At 39.1% G+C, this 20,576-nt stretch overlaps 2 protein-coding genes across 3 annotated transcripts in view; both read right to left on the bottom strand.

Annotated features, from left to right (window-relative positions):
* The window catches only part of slc30a9 (solute carrier family 30 member 9), a 44,728-nt gene extending 39,385 nt beyond the window's left edge, over positions 1 to 5,343 (bottom strand). Inside the window, exons 1-2 of the mRNA XM_061891581.1 lie at positions 5,213 to 5,343; positions 4,716 to 4,847 (exon numbers count right to left, since the gene is read on the bottom strand). Of these exons, the coding sequence (XP_061747565.1) occupies positions 4,716 to 4,806 (91 nt within the window). The 5' untranslated portion in view covers positions 4,807 to 4,847; positions 5,213 to 5,343. The remainder of the gene's footprint in view (positions 1 to 4,715; positions 4,848 to 5,212) is intronic.
* Positions 5,344 to 16,087: 10,744 nt separating this feature from the next.
* gsr (glutathione reductase) overlaps positions 16,088 to 20,576 on the bottom strand; it is a 28,757-nt gene continuing 24,268 nt past the window's right edge. For both annotated transcript variants that reach the window (XM_061891890.1, XM_061891891.1), the window contains 3 exons: positions 16,831 to 16,962; positions 16,628 to 16,761; positions 16,088 to 16,541 (listed from right to left, as the gene is read on the bottom strand). In XM_061891890.1, coding sequence (XP_061747874.1) covers positions 16,392 to 16,541; positions 16,628 to 16,761; positions 16,831 to 16,962 — 416 coding nt within the window. In that variant the 3' untranslated portion in view covers positions 16,088 to 16,391. The remainder of the gene's footprint in view (positions 16,542 to 16,627; positions 16,762 to 16,830; positions 16,963 to 20,576) is intronic.

Raw genomic sequence — 20,576 nt, forward strand, 5'->3', positions numbered from 1 at the left:
GCGATGAAAAGAGACGACTTTTAGCCGCAAGTAATGCTGCGCTAATATGTCCCCTCCAACCGAGACGTCACATGCACGCGTCATCATTCCGCAACGTTTTCAACAGGAAACTCCGCGAGAAATTTAAAATTGCAATTTAGTAAACTAAACCGGCCGTATTGGCATGTGTTGCAATGTTAATATTTCATCATTGATATATAAACTATCAGACTGCGTGGTCGGTAGTAGTGGGTTTCAGTAGGCCTTTAATGCCCGCAGCTAAAAGCAACTGTGTGAGAACATATAATCGAATATTACGATATAGTCATTTTCTATATTGCAAAGAGACAAACCTGCGATATATTGTTTATATCGATATATCGCCCAGCCCTAGAATGTCCCTCAGAAAAATATAATTTTCTATCTTGGTCCTATTTCGAACTCTACTTACTACTTCACTTATTGGTGCATCTAATGATGCAACAATGCAAATATCTCCCCGGGTCTTAAAGGCCTACTGAAACCCACTACTACCGACCACACAGTCTGATAGTTTATATATCAATGATGAAATATTAACATTGCAACACATGCCAATACGGCCTTTTTAGTTTACTAAATTGCAATTTTAAATTTCCCGCGAAGTGTCCTGTTTAAAATGTCACGGAATGATGACGTGTACGCGTGACGTCACGGACTGTTAGGAAATATAAGTGCTGCACACACAAACAGCTAAAAGACGTCTGCTTTAACCGCATAATTACACAGTATTTTGGAGATCTGTGTTGCTGAATCGTTTGCAATTTGTTCAATTAATATTGGAGAAGTCAAAGTAGAAAGATGGAGTTGGGAAGCTTTAGCCTTTAGCCACACAAACACACGGTGATTCCTTGTTTAAAATTCCTGGAGGTGAAACTTTACTATGGATCACAGCGGTCAAGCGAACATGGATCCCGACCAAATGTCAACCAGCAGTTTTCGGTGAGAAAATTGTGGTAAAAAGTCGCCACTTACCGGAGATCAGCTGAGCTTGTACCGTCCGTACAGCTGCTGTCGACTTCCATCAGACACTGGCCTCAACACACCCGTGGAAACACACCTCCGACGATCAGGTACTATTAAACTCACTAAAACACTAGCAACACAATAGAAAGATAAGGGATTTCCCAGAATTATTCTAGTAAATGTGTCTAAAAACATTTAACTTTTTTTTTTTTTCTAGTCCGTCGCTATCAATATCCTCAAACACGAATCTTTCATTCTCGCTCAAATTAAAGGGGAAATTGTCGTTTTCTCGGTCCGAATAGCTCTTTTTTTGTTGGAGGAGCCATCAACGGGTGACGTCATCGTCTGCGACTTCCGGTAAAGGCAGGGCTTTTCTGTTAATTACCAAAAGTTGCAAACTTTATCGTGGATTTTCTCTACTAAATCCTTTCAGCAAAAATATGGCCATATCGCGAAATGATCAAGTATGACACATAGAATGGACCTGCTATCCCCGTTTGAATAAGAAAATCTCATTTCAGTAGGCCTTTAATAAATACAGTTTTGGTCAATTGACTTAGTTGTGATTTCCTTCTCTGCATGAAAGTTAAAAAGTAGCATATGTTAATGCAGTATGAACAAAAATGTTTTAATGTAAACACAAAGAATCATCATACTTCTGTGATTATATGCATCAGGTGTTCATTCAAGGCCAAGGCAAAATATCGAGATATATATCGTATATCACGATATGGCCTAAAAATACAGAGATATTAAAAAAAGGCCATATCGCCCAGCCTTACCCCCGGTCTTAAAGGCCTACTGAAACCCACTACCACCGACCACACAGACAGAGTTTATATATCAATGATGAAATCTTAACATTGCAACACATGCTAATACGGCCTTTTTAGTTTATCCCATCCATCCATTTTCTACCGCTTATTCCCTTTTGGGGTTGCGGGGGGCGCTGGCGCCTATCTCAGCTACAATCGGGCGGAAGGCGGGGTACACCCTGGACAAGTCGCCACCTCATCGCAGCCTTTTTAGTTTACTAAATTGCAATTTTAAATTTCGCGCAAAGTATCCTGTTGAAAACGTCAGTATGATGACGCGTGTGCATGACGTCTCGGGTTGTAGCGGACATTTTTTTCCAGCCTGATCCCAGCTATAAGTAGTCTGCTTTAATCGCATATTTACACAGTATTCTGGACATCTGTGTTGCTGAATCTTTTGCAATTTGTTCAATTAATAATGGAGACGTCGAAGAAGAAAGATGTAGGTGGGAAGCGGTGTATTGCAGCTGCCTTTAGCAACACAAACACAGCCGGTGTTTCCTTGTTTACATTCCTGAAGGTGACGCTTTACTATGGAACAGAGCAGTCAAGCGAACATGGTTCCCGACCACATGTCAACCGGCAATAAGGTCAACTGGCAATAAGTCGGCTCTTACCGTAGACATGAGCGGAGCTTGCGTCGTTCCTCATGTACCTGTCAAAGAGGCAGCTGCATGGCTTCCCTCAGAGACACTGGCGGTCACCACACCCTTGGCCACACCTCTCCGACTTTTAGGTACAACAGTATAATCTCGCTACAACACTAGTAACACAATAAGCAGATAAGGGATTTTCCAGAATCATCCTCGTAAATGTGTCTAATAACATCTGAATCGCTCCCACTGCCCTGTCTTTTTTTTTTTCTAGTCCTTCACTCTCACTATCCTCATCCACGAATCTTTCATCCTCGCTCAAATTAATGGGGGAATTGTCACTTTCTCGGTCCGAATCGCTCTTGCTGCTGGTGGCTATGATTATAAACAATGTTCAGATGTGAGGAGCCCGACAACCCGTGACGTCACGCGCACATCGTCTGCTACTTCCGGTACAGGCATGGCTTTTTCATTAGCGACCAAAAGTTGCGAACTTTATCGTCGATGTTCTCTACTAAAATATGGCAATTTCGCGAAATGATCAAGTATGACACACAGAATGGACCTGCTATCCCTGTTTAAATAAGAACATCTAATTTCAGTAGGCCTTTAATAAATACAGTTTTGGTCTATTGACTTAGTTGTGGTTTCCTTCTCTGCATGAAAGTTAAAAAGTAGCATATATTAATGCAGTATGAACAAGAATTTTTTAATGTAGACACAAACAATCATCATACTGCTGTGATTATATGCATCAAGTGTTCATTCAAGGCCAAGGCAAAATATCGAGATATATATCGTATGTCACGATATGGCCTAAAAATACCGAAAAAAGGCCATATCCCCGGTGTTAAAGGCCTACTGAAACCCACTACTACTGACCACACAGTCTGATAGTTTACATATCAATGATGAAATATTAACATTGCAACACATGCCAATACGGCCTTTTTAGTTTACTAAATTGCAATTTTAAATTACGCGCGAAGTATCCTGTTGAAAACGTCAGTATGATGACGCGTGCGTGTGACGTCTCGGGTCGTAGCGGACATTTTTTTCCATTCCGATCCCAGCTATAAGTAGTCTGCTTTTTTTGCATAATTACACAGTATTCTGGACATCTGTGTTGCTGAATCTTTTGCAATTTGTTCAATTAATAATGGAGACGTCAAATAAGAATGATGTAGGTGGGAAGCGGTGTATTACAGCTGCCTTTAGCAACACAAACACAGCTGGTGTTTCCTTGTTTACATTCCGGAAGGTGAAGCTTTACTTTGGAACAGAGCGCGGTCAAGTGAACATGGTTCCCGACCACAACTCAACCGGCAATAAGTCGGCTCCTACCGTAGACATGAGCGGAGCTTGCGTCGTTCCTCGTGCACCTGTCACAGAGGCAGCTGCGTGGCTTCCCTCAGAGACATTGGCGGTCACCACACCCGTGGCAACACCCCTCCGACTTTCAGGTACGACAGTATAATCTCGCTACAACACTAGTAACACAATGAGCAGATAAGGGATTTTCCAGAATCATCCTAGTAAATGTGCCTAATAACATCTGAATCGCTCCCACTGCCCTGTCTTTTTTTTTTTCTAGTCCTTCACTCTCACTATCCTCATCCACGAATCTTTCATCCTCGCTCAAATTAATGGGGAAATTGTCACTTTCTCGGTCCGAATCGCTCTTGCTGCTGGTGGCTATGATTATAAACAACGTGAGGATGTGAGGAGCCCGACAACCCGTGACGTCACGCGCACATCGTCTGCTACTTCCGGTACAGGCATGGCTTTTTTATTAGCGACCAAAAGTTGCGAACTTTATCGTCGATGTTCTCTACTAAAATATGGCAATTTCGCAAAATGATCAAGTATGACACACAGAATGGACTTGCTATCCTCGTTTGAATAAGAACATCTCATTTCAGTAGGCCTTTAATAAACACAGTTTTGGTCAATTGACTTAGTTGTGGTTTCCTTCTCTGCATGAAAGTTAAAAAGTAGCATATATTAATGCAGTATGAACAAGAATTTTTTAATGTAGACACAAACAATCATCATACTGCTGTGATTATATGCATCAAGTGTTCATTCAAGGCCAAGGCAAAATATCGAGATATATATCGTATATCGCGATATGGCCTAAAAATACAGAGATATTGAAAAAAGGCCATATCGCCCAAGCCTAAAATGTCCCTCAGAAAAATCACATTTTCTATCTTGGTCCTATTTTGAACTCTACTTACTACTTTACTTATTGGTGCATCTAATGCAAACATCTCCCCCGGTCTTAAGGTTTTGATGAAAAGTGCATTTTTCTTGACCTCACCCAGACACTGGGGCTGCGGGAAGCTGGCTCGGTGCCGCCAGGAGACCCTGCAGAAGACCTGCCACGGTCTGTGGGCCAGGCTGGGGAACATCCTGGCTGGAGCCGGGCTGGGACGCTACGGACGTGCAGGAACTGTCAAAGTCAACACAGAACGCCGGTGAAAAAGCTAAGCAGCCCCGCATGACAACTTAAACCTCATTCAAACAGATTAACTCCCAAGTCTTCGCCCCCGGACGCCCTAAAGTGGCGCTGACACGCAGCAATAGAAAGACGTAGATGCTGCGACGTCTTTTCACTATTTTTCATGACGTAATCTATTTTTCGTGACGTCATCGAACCCCTTCATCGGCGAGCTAACGTTGCTGTTTAACAAAGTTAGCTGGCGCCTTTAGCTTCACGAAAAGAGCCGGACTTTAACCAATTTATTCGAAACACACTCACGCCGACGGACCCAACTGGCGGATACACTCGAAGCAGACACTCCATAAAAGACATACCTCACCACCGGGACGTTTGTTCGGCATAGTTGGTGTCCATTTTGCCAATCTATGGACTCCAGGCGGCGAATGCTACAAACACATAGATCACGTGACCAGTGACGTTTATCCTCCTGTGAGGACAGCGCTCTGTGCCAAGTCTCGGGAAAATCACACTTATCGCGATATTTTGTAGAGTACGCTAAACAGAATATCATCGCAACCTTATTATTCTATTGGCTAAGTTTTATATTCATAAATGTAAGTTTCTCAACACCCCACCTTTAAAAAAGATTTAGAACTCAACATTAAACGCTCTCTACCTCTAACAACAAAAAAGCTGTGAAAACGATGATGCTGTGTTCCAAATTTAAGTTATTTATTGAGATTGAGTGAGCCTATGGTTTTGCACTTTATTATATATATATATATATATATATATATATATATATATATATATATATATATATAGGTGTGGGAAAAATCACAAGACTACTTCATCTCTACAGAACTGTTTCATGAGGGGTTCCCTCAATCATCAGGAGATTTTTTTCAGGTCAAAAAAAATCTGATGATTGAGGGAACCCCTCATGAAACAGTTCTGTAGAGATGAAGTAGTCTTGTGATTTTTCCCACACCTATATATTGCGCTCTACCACGGTATCGAGCACTATTCTCTGGATAATCCAATCAAGGCATATATATATATATATATATATATATATATATATATATGTTTTCTATTTTAGTTACTTTGAATTTACAACCCCCTGGCGCTGTTTTGAACTGTTTTTGTACTTATTTGGATTATTGTTTCTCGTCTGTTTGTAAATATGTAAATAAAAGTTAAAATATGTATTAGGGGTGTGGGAAAAAATCGATTCAAATACGAATCGTGATTCTCACGTTGTGCGATTCAGTATCGATTCTCTTATTTTTCTTTTTTTTTTGTCAATCCAACAAACCACCACACAGCAATACCATAACAATGCAATCCAATTCCAAAACCAAACCTGACCCAGCAACACTCAGAACTGCAATAAACAGAGCAATTGAGAGGAGACACAAACACGACACAGAACAAACCAAAAGTAGTGAAACAAAAATGAATATCATCAACAATAATATCAATATTAGTTATAATTTCAGCATAGCAGTGATTAAAAATCCCTCATTGACATTATCATTAGACATTTATAAAAGTTAAAAAAAAGAACAATAGTGTCACAGTGGCTTACACTTGCATCGCATCTCATAAGCTTGACATATTTTTGGTTCGTTTAATAGTTCAAACAAATTTACATTATTGCAATCAGTTGATAAAACATTGTCCTTTACAATTATAAAAGCTTTTTTTTTTTTTAAATCTACTACTCTGCTTGCATGTCAGCAGACTGGGGTAGATCCTGCTGAAATCCTATGTATTGAATGAATACTGAATCCTTTTGAATTGGAAAAATATCATTTTTGAATCGAGAATCGAATCGAAAAAATCGATATATTATCGAATCGTGACCCCAAGAATCGATATTGAATCAAATCGTGGGACACCCAAAGATTCACAGCCCTCATATATATATATATATATATATATATATATATATATATACCTGTATATATAGTCTGCATCTCAGTATGTTAATAATGACTGAATTAATTGATTACATATTACAAAACTGTTGTGTGTACTAATTCACAGATGTTAGTTTATTATTAAAAAGTCAGTAAATGATTCTATATATTTGTAAACGCTTTGAAGTGGGAAAAGGGTAGGATTACATAAGCTTTGCTTCTTCCTACTCCTTTTCGGACATGATGTAAAGTGAAATTATATGAAACTGTGTGATGTATTATACTGTATGTGTGTTCATGTTCGAAATAAACTAAAGAAAAAAAGAAAGTAATGAAATAAAAGGTAAAAAATGGTAACAGTGTATAATTTTATCCATCCATCCATCCATCTTTTTCCGCTTATCCAAAGTTTGGTCGCGGGGGCGGCAGCCTAAGCAGGGAAGCCCAGACTTCACTCTCCCCAGCCACTTCGTCCAGCTCTTCCTTGGGGATCCCGATGCGTTCCTAGGCCAAGGCGTTCCTAGGCCAGCCGGGAGACATAGTCTTCCCAACGTCTCCTGGGTATTCCCCGGTTGGACGTGCCCTAAACACCTCCCTAGGGAGGCGTTCGGGTGGCATCCAGCCCCGCCACCCAGCGGAGGAAACTCATTTCGGCCGCTTGTACCCGTGATCTTGTCCTTTCGGTCATAACCCAAAGCTCATGATCATAGGTGAGGATGGGAACGTAGATCGACCGGTAAATTGAGAGCTTTGCCTTCCGGCTCAGCTCCTTCTTCCCCACAACGGATCGATACAGCGTCCGCATTACTGAAGACGCCGCACCAATCCGCCTGTTGATCTCTTGATCCAGTCTTCCCTCACTCGAAAACAAGACTCCGAGGTACTTGAACTCCTCCAATATAATTTTATATTTTGTATAATTTTATATATTTGTTATAATTAACGTTTTAATTATCATATATTCTGTATTTGTTTACGTACTACAAGATACAAGCTTGTTTCTTTCATCTATCCATTTCCTACCGCTTGTCCCTTCTTATACTGTTTTATTGAATCATGCATCTGTACCCAGTCTTGGGAAATCTCACTTATCGCGATATTTAGTAATTAAATCAAAGGTAAAAATTGGTAACAGTGCAATGTATAATTTTATATAATCGTTATTTTAAACGTTTTTATTTATAATATATTCTGTATTTGTTTAATTACCATAAGATACAAGCTTTTTTTTCTTATACTGTTTTATTGACTCATGCATCTGTACCAAGTCTCGGGAAATCACACTTATCGTGATATTTGGTAGAGTACACTCAGTAATTAGATCAAAGGAAACATTTGTTAGTAATGCAATATGTAATTTTGTATTTTGTTATTTTAAACTTTTGTATTTATCATATATTCTGTATTTGTTTGCTTACTAAAAGATACAAGCTTTGTTTTTTTATTATACTGTTTTATTGACTCATGCATCTGTACCCATTTGTGGGAAATCACACTTATCGCGATATTTGGTAGAGTACGTTTAGTAATTAAATCAAAGGTAAAAATTGGTAACAGTGCAATGTATAATTTTATATATTTGTTATTTTAAACGTTTTTCTTTATAATATATTCTGTATTTGTTTACTTACCATAAGATACAAGCTTTTTTTTCTTATACTGTTGTATTGACTCATGCATCTGTACCAAGTCTTGGGAAATCACACTTAACGCGATATTTGGTAGAGTACACTCAGTAATTAGATCAAAGGAAAAATTTGTTAGTAATGCGATATGTAATTTTATATATTTGTTATTTTAAACATTTTTTTCATCATATATTCTGTATTTGTTTATTTATTATAAGATACAAGCTTTTTTTATTATACTGTTTTATTGACTCATGCATCTGTACCCATTCTCGGGAAATCACACTTATCGCGATATTTGGTAGAGTACGCTCAGTAATTAAATCAAAGGAAAAATGTGTTAATAATGCAATATGTAATTTTATATATTTTTTATTTTAAACGTTGTTATTCATCATATATTCTGTATTTGTTTACTTACAATAAGATACAAGCTTTTTTTCTTATACTGTTTTATTGACTCAGTCTCGGGAAATCCCATCTATCGCAATATTTGGTAGAATACGCTCAGTAATTTAATTTAAGGTAAAAGTTAATAGAGCAACATAAAATTTGATATATTCGTTATTTTTAAAATTTTTATTTATTATATTTGTTTATTTACTATAAGATACAAGTTTTTTTTTTTACTGTATGTTTAGTGAATCATGCATCAAAAGGGACAAACAGTAGAAAATGGATGGATGCGCATCACTACACAGTCTTAGATTTTTCCTGGAATAAAAAGTCAAAGAAAATCCCAATTTGGGACCTCGTGTTATCTGACTGGGGCCACACGGTGTCACAGGGGTTAGTGCATGTGCCTCACAATACTAAGGTTTTAAGTAGTTCCGGGTTCAATCCCGAGCTCGGGATCTTTTTGTGTGGAGTTTGCATGTTCTCCCCGTGACTGCGTGGGTTCCCTCCGGATACTCCGGCTTCCTCCCACTTCCAACGACATGCACCTGATTGGCAACACTAAATTGACCCTAGTGTGTGAATGTTGTCTGTCTATCTGTGTTGGCCCTATGATGAGGTGGCGACTTGTCCAGGGTGTAAAGCCGCCTTCCGCACGAATGCAGCTGAGATAGGCTCCAGCGGCCACCGCGACCCCGAAAGGGACAAGCGGTAGAAAATGGATGGATGGATGGAAATTTGATCTGACTGTGTATTATACTTATTAAACTGTGTAGCACTTTAACCATTCAAACCAAGTATGTGCATTTTTATACATATACAAAATACGAAAAATGAATCATCTCAGTCACTAAATGTTGTCTGCTTTAACAGCATAATTATACAGTTTTTTGGAGATCTGTGTTGCTGAATCTTTTGCAATTTGTTCAATTAATATTGGAGAAGTCACAGTAGACTGCGATGAGGTGGCGACTTGTCCAGGGTGTACCCCGCCTTCCGCCCGATTGTAGCTGAGATAGGCGCCAGCGCCCCCCGCGACCCCAAGAGGGAATAAGCGGTAGAAAATGGATGGATGGATGGAAGTCATAGTAGAAAAATGGAGTTGGGAAGCTTTAGCCTTTAGCCACACAAACACACGGTGATTCCTTGTTTAAGATTCCTGGAGGTGAAACTTTCCTATGGATCAGAGCGCAGTCAAGAGAACATGGATCCCGACCACATGTCAACCAGCAGGTTTCGGTGAGAAAATTGTGGTTAAAAAGTCAGTTCTTACCGGAGAAAAGCTGAGCTTGTGCAGTCCATAGCTGCCGTCGACTCCCCTGAGACACTGCGCGTCAAGACACCCTTCCGACTATCAGGTAATATTAAACTCACTAAAACACTAGCAACACAATAGAAAGAGATAAGGGATTTCCCAGAATTAACCTAGTAAATGTCTCTAAAAACATTGGAATCCGTCCCAATGCAATCACGTTTTTTTTTTTTCTAGTCCGTCGCTATCAATATCCTCAAACACGAATCTTTCATCCTCGCTCAAACTAATGGGGAAATTGCTGTTTTCTCGGTCCGAATAGCTCTTTTTGTTGGAGGCTCCCATTAAAAACAATGTGAATATGTGAGGAGCCATCAACATGTGACGTCATCGTCTGCGACTTCCGGTACAGGCAAGGCTTTTTTATTAGCGACCAAAAGTTGCGAACTTTATTGTGGATGTTCTCTACTAAATCCTTTCAGCAAAAATATGGCAATATAGCGAAATGATCAAGTATGACACATAGAATGGACCTGCTATCCCCGTTTAAATAAGAAAATCTCATTTCAGTAGGCTTTTAATGTCCTTTGTGTTCTTTGATGTTTCCCTCTTACACACATGTGAGAGGGATGTGTACTATGGCTTTGAGTTGTTTTTTTTTTTCCCTTGGCCTCAGTCTGGACCCCCTCCCCGGGGCCCAGGCTTAGACCGATTTTTTTATTTTATTTTATTCTCCTATTTTTTTCTCCCATTCCCCCCTTGTTTACCTGTATCTCACCTTTTTTGTAAGGGGCGCTGGAAGCCGGCAGACCTGTCAGCGATCCTGTTCTATCTCCCTGTAATGTTTGTGTAATCATTTATTGTCATTGCTATTGTTCATATTATTATTATTATCATTATTGTTATTATTATTGTTTAGTCATTGTTGATATTATCATTATTATTATTATTACTTCTATGACATCACCCAACTAGTTAAACTATATGAATTAGTATCAATAAGAGGAATACATTGAATTGTGTGTGTTTGTGTGTGTGTGTACAATCCTATATGCAATTTGAGTAATACTATTATTCTGCAAATGTAAAAACAAATATGAATTCTGACTAAAGAATTGGTGCCAATGGAAACTAAGAAAAGGGATTTGGGTACACTATCTGGAGTACAGGGTAGGCGAGTGGGGGATCTTATGTTCGTGGATAACTCCTCTGGCAGGGGGCTCCCCTCGTCTCTTTTAATGCACAGCATAGGACACATAGCAAGAGTGGTCCTCAGGTCCTGTTGATCAGGGGCAGTAGCTCCACAGCCACAGATCCACTATTAACCACTAATATCAAAGTCAAAATGAAAGCTTGTTCCCATAGGCTTCAACAATTGTTAATAATGTTTAGACAAAAGTGTATATTATATATACTATTATATTTATATAGTATTTATATAGGTGTGTGTGTGTGTATTTTGGGTGTATGCATGTGTATGTATGTGATTATGTGTGTATATGTATGCATGTATATATATATATATATATATATATATATATATATAAACCTAAATATTACTCAAATCTCATCCACCGTAATAAAAACGATCCTAAATTTTTGTTTAGTACGGTAGCATCGCTAACCCAACAAGGGACCTCCTCCAGTAGCTCAACCCACTCAGCTGATGACTTTATGCAATTCTTTAGTAAGAAAATTGAAGTCATTAGAAAGGAGATTAAAGACAATGCGTCCCAGCTACAACGGGGTTCTATTAACACTGACACGATTGTATATACGGCGGATACTGCCCTCCAAAATAGTTTCTCTCGTTTTGAGGAAATAACATTAGAGGAATTGTTACAACGTGTAAATGGAATAAAACAGACAACATGTTTACTTGACCCTCTTCCTGGGAAACTGATCAAGGAGCTCTTTGTATTATTAGGTCCATCAGTGCTAAATATTATAAACTTATCACTTTCCTCGGGCACTGTTCCCCTAGCATTCAAAAAAGCGGTTATTCATCCTCTTCTTAAAAGACCTAACCTCGATCCTGACCTCATGGTAAACTACCGACCGGTGTCTCACCTTCCCTTTATTTCAAAAATCCTCGAAAAAATTGTTGCGGAGCAGTTAAATGAACACTTAGCGTCTAACAATCTATGTGAAACCTTTCAATCCGGTTTCAGGGCAAATCACTCCACGGAGACAGCCCTCGCAAAAATGACCAATGATCTATTGCTAACGATAGATTCTGATGCGTCATCTATGTTGCTGCTCCTCGATCTTAGCGCTGCTTTTGATACTGTCGATCATAATATTTTATTAGAACGTATCAAAACACGAATTGGTATGTCAGACTTAGCCCTGTCTTGGTTTAACTCTTATCTTACTGATAGGATGCAGTGTGTCTCCCATAACAATGTGACCTCGGACTACGTTAAGGTAACGTGTGGAGTTCCCCAGGGTTCGGTCCTTGGCCCTGCACTCTTCAGTATCTACATGCTGCCGCTAGGTGACATCATACGCAAATACGGTGTTAGCTTTCACTGTTATGCTGATGACACCCAACTCTACATGCCCCTAAAGCTGACCAACACGCCGGATTGTAGTTAGCTGGAGGCGTGTCTTAATGAAATTAAACAATGGATGTCCGCTAACTTTTTGCAACTCAACGCCAAAAAAACGGAAATGCTGATTATCGGTCCTGCTAGACACCAAACTCTATTTAATAATACAACTCTAACATTTGACAACCAAACAATTAAACAAGGCGACACGGTAAAGAATCTGGGTATTATCTTCGACCCAACTCTCTCCTTTGAGGCACACATTAAAAGCGTTACTAAAACGGCCTTCTTTCATCTCCGTAATATCGCTAAAATTCGCTCCATTCTGTTCACTAAAGACGCTGAGATCATTATCCATGCGTTTGTTACGTCTCGCCTCGACTACTGTAACGTATTATTTTCGGGTCTCCCCATGTCTAGCATTAAAAGATTACAGTTGGTACAAAATGCGGCTGCTAGACTTTTGACAAGAACAAGAAAGTTTGATCACATTACGCCTGTACTGGCTCACCTGCACTGGCTTCCTGTGCACTTAAGATGTGACTTTAAGGTTTTACTACTTACGTATAAAATACTACACGTTCTAGCTCCATCCTATCTTGCCGATTGTATTGTACCATATGTCCCGGCAAGAAATCTGCGTTCAAAGGACTCCGGCTTGTTAGTGATTCCCAAAGCCCAAAAAAAGTCTGCGGGCTATAGAGCGTTTTCCGTTCGGGCTCCAGTACTCCAGTACAGTTCGAGATGCCACCTCAGTAGAAGCATTTAAGTCTCACCTTAAAACTCGTTTGTATACTCTAGCCTTTAAATAGACTCCCTTTTTAGACCAGTTGATCTGCCGTTTCTTTTCTTTTTCTTCTATGTCCCACTCTCCCTTGTGGAGGGGGTCCGGTCCGATCCGGTGGCCATGTACTGCTTGCCTGTGTATCGGCTGGGGACATCTCTGCGCTGCTGATCCGCCTCCGCTTGGGATGGTTTCCTGCTGGCTCCGCTGTGAATGGGACTCTCGCTGCTGTGTTGGATCCGCTTTGGACTGGACTCTCGCGACTGTGTTGGATCCATTATGGATTGAACTTTCACAGTATCATGTTAGACCCGCTCGACATCCATTGCTTTCCTCCTCTCTAAGGTTCTCATAGTCATTATTGTCACCGACGTCCCACTGGGTGATTATTGTCACCGATGTCCCACTGGGTGTGAGTTTTCCTTGCCCTTATGTGGGCCTACCGAGGATGTCGTGGTGGTTTGTGCAGCCCTTTGAGACACTAGTGATTTAGGGCTATATAAGTAAACATTGATTGATGATTGATTGATAAATTGTATATATGTGTGTGTTGTGTAAATGTGTGTGTGTGTGCATATGTATATATGTGTGTGTGAATTTAAATGTATTATATATAGATAATATATAGCATCTACGCAGCAATCATTGAATTGAATTACATTATATATATATATATATATATTATTGTACTATATATTGTATATATATATTGTATATGTATAGGGGTGGGACCTAATAAGTTTACTTCTTCCCACTCCCTTTTGAGCCAATCTTGACATCTACAAAAGATTAGTCCCATGTAATGTTTTCAATGTAGGTGTAAAAATAATGTATATGTATATTTCTTTTGTATTTAATGTCATTCTTTTGTTTTGTTTGCATGGCTCAAAATAAACCAGTCATTCATTCAATGGGATTGTGCTGAAAATTTTAATTTTCCTGAAGGAACTCTCCTTAAGGAATAAATAAAGTGCTATCTAATCTACAGGGGCTGTTCATATTAGAATATCATGAAAAAGTTGATTTATTTCAGTAATTATATTCAAAATGTTAAACTTACATATTATATCAATTCATTACACACAGTGATATATTTGAAATGTTTATTTCTTAAAATGTTGATGATTAATACTGACAATTACTGAAAATCCCAAATTCAGTATCTCAGAAAATTAGAATATTAGTTACGACTAGTACCAAAAAATATATTTTCTAGAAATGTGGGCCAACTGAAAAGTATGAACATGGAAAGTTTCAGCATGTACGGCAATCAATACTTAGTTGCAGCTCCTTCTGCCTGAATTGCTGCAGCAATACGGCGTGGCCTGGAGTCCACCAGTCTGTTGCACTCCTCAGGTGTTATGAGAGCCCAGGTTGCTTTAATAGTGGCCTTCAGCTCTTCAGAATTGTTGGGTCTGGCATCTCGCATCTTCCGCTTCACAATACCCCATAGGTTTTCTATGGGGTTAAGGTCAGGTGAGTTTGCAGGCCAATCAAGAACAGGGATACCATGGTCCTTAAACCAGGTACTGGTAGATTTGGCACTGTGTGCAGGTGCCAAGTCATGTTGGAAAAAGAAATCTTCACCTCCATAAAATTGGTCCGCGGCAGGCAGCATAAAGTGTTCTAAAACTTCCTGGTAGACTGCTGCATTGACCCTAGACCTCAGGAAACACAGTGGACCAACACCAGCAGATGACATGGCACCCCAGACCATTACCGATTGTGGAAATTTGACACTGGACTTCAGGCAACGTGGATTCTGTGCCTCTCCTGTCTTCCTCCAGACTCTGGGACCTTGATTTCCAAAGGAGATACAAAATTTACTTTCATCTGAAAGCATAACTTTGGACCACTCAGCAGCAGTCCAGTCCTTTTTGTCTTGAGCCCAGGCGAGACGCTTTTGACGTTGTCTCTTATTCAAGAGTGGCTTTAAACAAGGAGTGCGACAGTTGAAGCCCATATCTTGCATATGTCGCTGCGTGGTGGTTCTTGAAGCACTGACTCCAGCTGCAGTCCACTCTTTGTGGATCTCCACCACATTTTTGAATTGGTTTTGTTTGACAATCCTCTCCAGGGTGCGGTTATCCCTCTTGCTTGTACACTTTTTTCTACCACATCTTTGTCTTCCCTTCGCCTCTCTATGAATGTGCTTGGACACAGAGCTCTGGGAATATCCAACCTCTTTGGCAATGACCTTTTGTGTCTTGCCCTCCTTCTTTAAAGTATCAACGGTCCTCTTTTGGACAGTTGTCAAGTCAGCAGTCTTCCCCATGATTGTGTGTCATACAGAATCAAAACGAGAGACCATTTAAAGCCTTTTCCAGGTGTTTTGAGTTAGTTAGCTAATTAGAGTGTGGCACCAGGTGTCTTCAATATCTGACATTTTCAACATATTCTAATTTTCTGAGATGTTGAATTTAGGGTTTTCATTGGTTGTCAGCTATAATCATCTCCTTTTTGGCAAAAAACACTTGAAATGTATCAGTCTGTTTGGAATGAATGTATACATTCTACAAGTTTGACTTTCTAAATGGAATTAATGAAATAAATAAACTTTTTCATGATATTCTAATAATATGACCAGCACCTGTAATCAAAATAATCTGTATTTGTTTGCTTCGGTTAGTATTCACTCCTGTTGCCATTATTTAATACGCTATCATCACACCTTTATTAACAGCCTATAAAAGACAGGATCCTAACAACACATGAAAACAGAAGGCATGTTTATTTCTCAGTGCAGCGGGTGCTCTAACAAATGACAACGTAATATAAAATGATTGAGTTCTTTGGACTGGCCATTGAGATCCATCACTTCCATTCCACACTTATTATTAAAATAGAATAATAATCACTCAGTCATCATGACCTACTACTGTGCAATTCAGAGGTGTTCCATTTGGGTCAGATAAGTCAGAAAATTGAAAGGAATAGAAAAAAAAGTGTTTTTTTTGGAGCACATTTTCATACTTTGGTGATGGTGTCGTGAGACCTGAAGGCTGCTTGTGTCCTCTTAACGCATGGTAACAAGCTCCTCGGAGGAGGTGGGGTGGATAGCCACCGTCTTGTCAAAGTCTGCTTTGGTAGCACCGAGTTTGACGGCCACAGCGAAGCCCTGCAGCATCTCATCACATCCTAGACCCTGCATGTGCAGACCCACCACCTGTGGCGATAACACATCTCGAATCAGTGTACACCCAGAAACATGTGGAGTAGTCTAATAAAGAAGCGGCTCATGCAGAAAGATACCTTTTCGTCCTTGCCGGCACACACCAGCTTCATGACGCACGGACTCTTGCGGCTGGTGATGGCGTGGTAGAGCGGCGTGAAGGAGGTCGTGTAGACCTTCACGTTCTCCTTTCCTCTGGCTGCGATGGCCTCCTCTGGGGGGAAAAACAAAACCGGGGAGTAAATGTGTGTGTTAGACATGGAAGGGTCTTATGCGGACTCACCTTCTGTGAGGCCCACGGTGCCGATGGGCGGGTGGCTGAACACCACTGTGGGAATGTTGGAGTAGTCCAACTTGGAGTCTTTCTTGCCCTCAAAAAGTCTGTGGGCAAGCTTCCTGCCTGCGGCGATGGCAACTGACAAAATACAACATAGACATGCCAAAAATATTAGGACACAGAAGGGCAAACATGTCCAAATGCACCATTGCTATTATTGTTTTGACTCTTTGTACAAACTTTTCAATTGAAAAACCACAGACTGAATAAAAATATGCTTTACACCAGGGGTGTCCAAACTTTTTCCACAGAGGGCCGCACACGGAAAAATTTAAGCATGCGGGGGCCATTTTGATATTTTTCATTTTCAAACCGTAACGAACTATATGGATTTTTTTTTTTATCCTTAGGGCTCTTGGGGAGCATACAGGGTCTCAGTCACTAAAATGTTAGAAATAAGTCAAATTATTATTATGTTGTTTTATTTACTGCTTACAGTAAATCTCTATATCAACTTGAGGTTGATATAAAGTAAAACAAATAAGGTTTTATGCCTTTTCTGTCAAAGACAACTTTGTTTTTTATAGTAAAACTGAAATAAACAGTATTTAGATAGATAGATAGTACTTTATTGATTCCTTCAGGAGAGTTCCTTTATTTAGCAATTAAAGCCCTCAAAGATCAATAATGCAGGACACCATTGATTTTAATTATTTAATATTTTTGAGTAATCACAGTGAAAAGTTAAATAAAATCCTACTAAATATATTTGAAATCTTAAAGGTTCCCTACTCATAAAGTGATGCATTTTTATTAGTTTTTCTTTTTTTTAATTACTTTTAACACTTAAATTTCAAGATCAACTTCCGATATATCTGTCGATTTTAAGTTTGAACTATTATTTTGTTTGTTTTATGCTCTTTTGTCAAAACTTTGTTTTTATATGGTAACCACACAACATATGCAATATTTTTTCCACATAAAACATTTTAAAGTGATAATTTTTAAGTAATAATTTATTATAAAAAATTTTTGTCCTTTTTTTTTTGAAAAATGAAAAAAAAAAAGGGAAAAGTAAAAAAAACTGCCTGCATGGCAGCTTTGTGTCAACATTTCCACTTTTTCTCATTAGATTTCACCTCATTCCACTATTTTTAAAATGTTTTTATTTTTATTTTTGCAATACTATCAATTTAGCAATTTTTGCAGAATGTGTGGCGGGCAGGTAAATAATTAGCTGCGGGCCGCACTTTAGACACCCCTGCTTTACACGCTATAACAGTAAGTGGTCTGAAACATTCAGGAAGTATCCACAGCGTTGTCAACACTGCCTCATCTCCCTCCATTCCGCTGCAAACAGAAGATTAACCTGCAAGTTTAAGTGGATTAGATTTGTTTATTTTAATCATTGTAGTAACCCGGTTGTAGAAGTTAATGAAATGTGTGATTTTAAACTGTAAGTCAAGGGTGTCAAACTTTGGTGTTTTTGAAACACCATGAACTTAGACTCTGCCTCAGTGTTTTTACAAAGCCATTCAACTTTAAGCACTTCCTGTTTTGAATTCTCATGTTGGCAGTTCATTAAAAACATTTCGAAAAGCAACCGTTTGGGTGACATGCCCAACTGCCACAACACATTCATTTATCATCCTTCAATTATTACAATAATAATATAAACAAAATTAAATCAAAATGCCCTGGAAATCCAGGTAACAAACTACAAACTTAACCAATGTGAACATGGTAGATTCAAGCATGAAATAAAATAGAACCAACAACACATGTAAAAACACACATTTTTACAATGGAGTTTAGGGTGCGCATCGTGCATTTAACCAATTGTGAGCGTTGTATGGTATTTTTAACTACAAAGATGATGGTCATGTTGACTTAAGTCTTAGCATCTTACCGTTTCGTTATTTTATCTGTTGAGTGGATAACTGACAATAAAAGAAGGTATTATGTGTCGATACTGCCGCTATCGGCTGAGAGCCACAACAGCAGCAGCTGATTGGAGTAGCGACAGCCAATCCAGAGGGTGCTTAAAGTCAGCTCACACATCATTTTTAAACAGTGTGATGTGTGAATTGCTATTGTGACAACCAGTGGTCACATTTAGAACAGCAGTTTATTTAATTTTTATATTTAGCAAAATCATCTTGCGGGTCGGATTAAAACGGTTTGCAAGGCTGATAGGGCCCACACGTTTGACACCCCTGCTATAAGTGCACCACAGAGCTAGTGACAGTGTGTGTGGGTGTGGGCAGGGCATCTGGAAATGAAGACAGTTCAGGTTTTTGATGTTTTGACTATTATTAAACAGAAAGTTGATCAATCACCTCCTTGTAAAATTATACAGTACTGTGTAGTGTGATATTGTGTTCAAAGTGTATAAATCCTTTACTAAAATATGGACTTTTGTTGAGGTGTATAAATCCTTTACTAAAATATGGACTTTTGTTGAGGTTGGAACTCATTCATGTTTATATTATTGCTTGTGGAGAAATTTGCTCCATACACGCCACACAGACACATGCCCTATACACACGTGCCACGCCTTTGACGCTTTGCCTAATGTGGTCAGACGGAAAACAGAGCAGCGCTAATCGCTGAGTTGCATATGACGTCATATGTTTTTCTTCACGGTTAAATTCACACGATAATCAAGCATCTTGAGCGTAGCATTAAAACAAGTGAGAGGGAGTGTAGAGTTGGATCAGAAAATGCAGTTTTGCTCTTCTGTTCATGGGTGTTCCAGTCGTTCAGATAGAGATATAGGAAAGAGTTTTCATAGAGTCCTGAAAGAAGTGGTTCATAAAAGGTAGTCAGGGGAAAAACACAAGTGCGTCGAAAAAAATGGCTCTTAAAAATATTCCTTTCATCATCTTGTGGAATACATTCGGACCGCTTGTGTCTGCAGCGATCACTTTGTAAAATGTTTGTTTGAACATTTGATTTGTTTGAGAAACTTTCTGTGACGCAATCCAGTTTATTCAGTTTGAGAGCAGAACTACACATACAGAATGGACAATAGATTGCATTAGATGGTGTTTTTTGTGGTTGCTACGCCTAAATACAACTACAAAGACCTGCTTGTGCAAATAAACTAACATCACTTTAAATCCTTGTAATAAATATTGGAATTTGTTGATCCAATATATATTGTATTTTCTTTCTCGATTGTCATAACAGAATCTAAATTCTTACTTGTTGTTGTGCAGGAAAGCCAAGTGCTTATTCAACACGGATGACCGCTTTATAGCGTCTTTGGTGATATTTGTTAGCATCAGGAAATCATCCCTAATATTAATAAAGCAGATTAATACATCTCTGGTAGGCTCAACAGCATATACTGAATCTTGATAACGCTAACAAACATTGCTGAACAACAGGGACATCAATTGCTGAATAATGAGACAAAATATGAACTTCATACCATAAAACACACTGTAGACATGCGTTGTATATGAAACTAATATTTTGCTGCTAGTGGGGCGTATAAAATAGTCAGGACTGTCATGGATGCAAAGGATTCTGGGTATTTGTTGTGTTGCGTTTATGTTGTGTTACTGTGAGGATGTTCTCCCGAAATGTGTTTGTCATTCTTGTTCGGTGTGGCTTCACAGCGTGGCGCATATTAGTAAGAGTGTTAAAATTGTTTATATCACAACCAGTAGTGTACTCTGTATCACCCAGTATGCCTTGCAGTGATGTGCGTGTGTCAGCTGAAGCCACACACAACATGTAACTGG

This window comes from Nerophis ophidion, linkage group LG29 (assembly GCF_033978795.1).
Source record: "Nerophis ophidion isolate RoL-2023_Sa linkage group LG29, RoL_Noph_v1.0, whole genome shotgun sequence".
Classification (NCBI taxonomy): domain Eukaryota; kingdom Metazoa; phylum Chordata; class Actinopteri; order Syngnathiformes; family Syngnathidae; genus Nerophis; species Nerophis ophidion.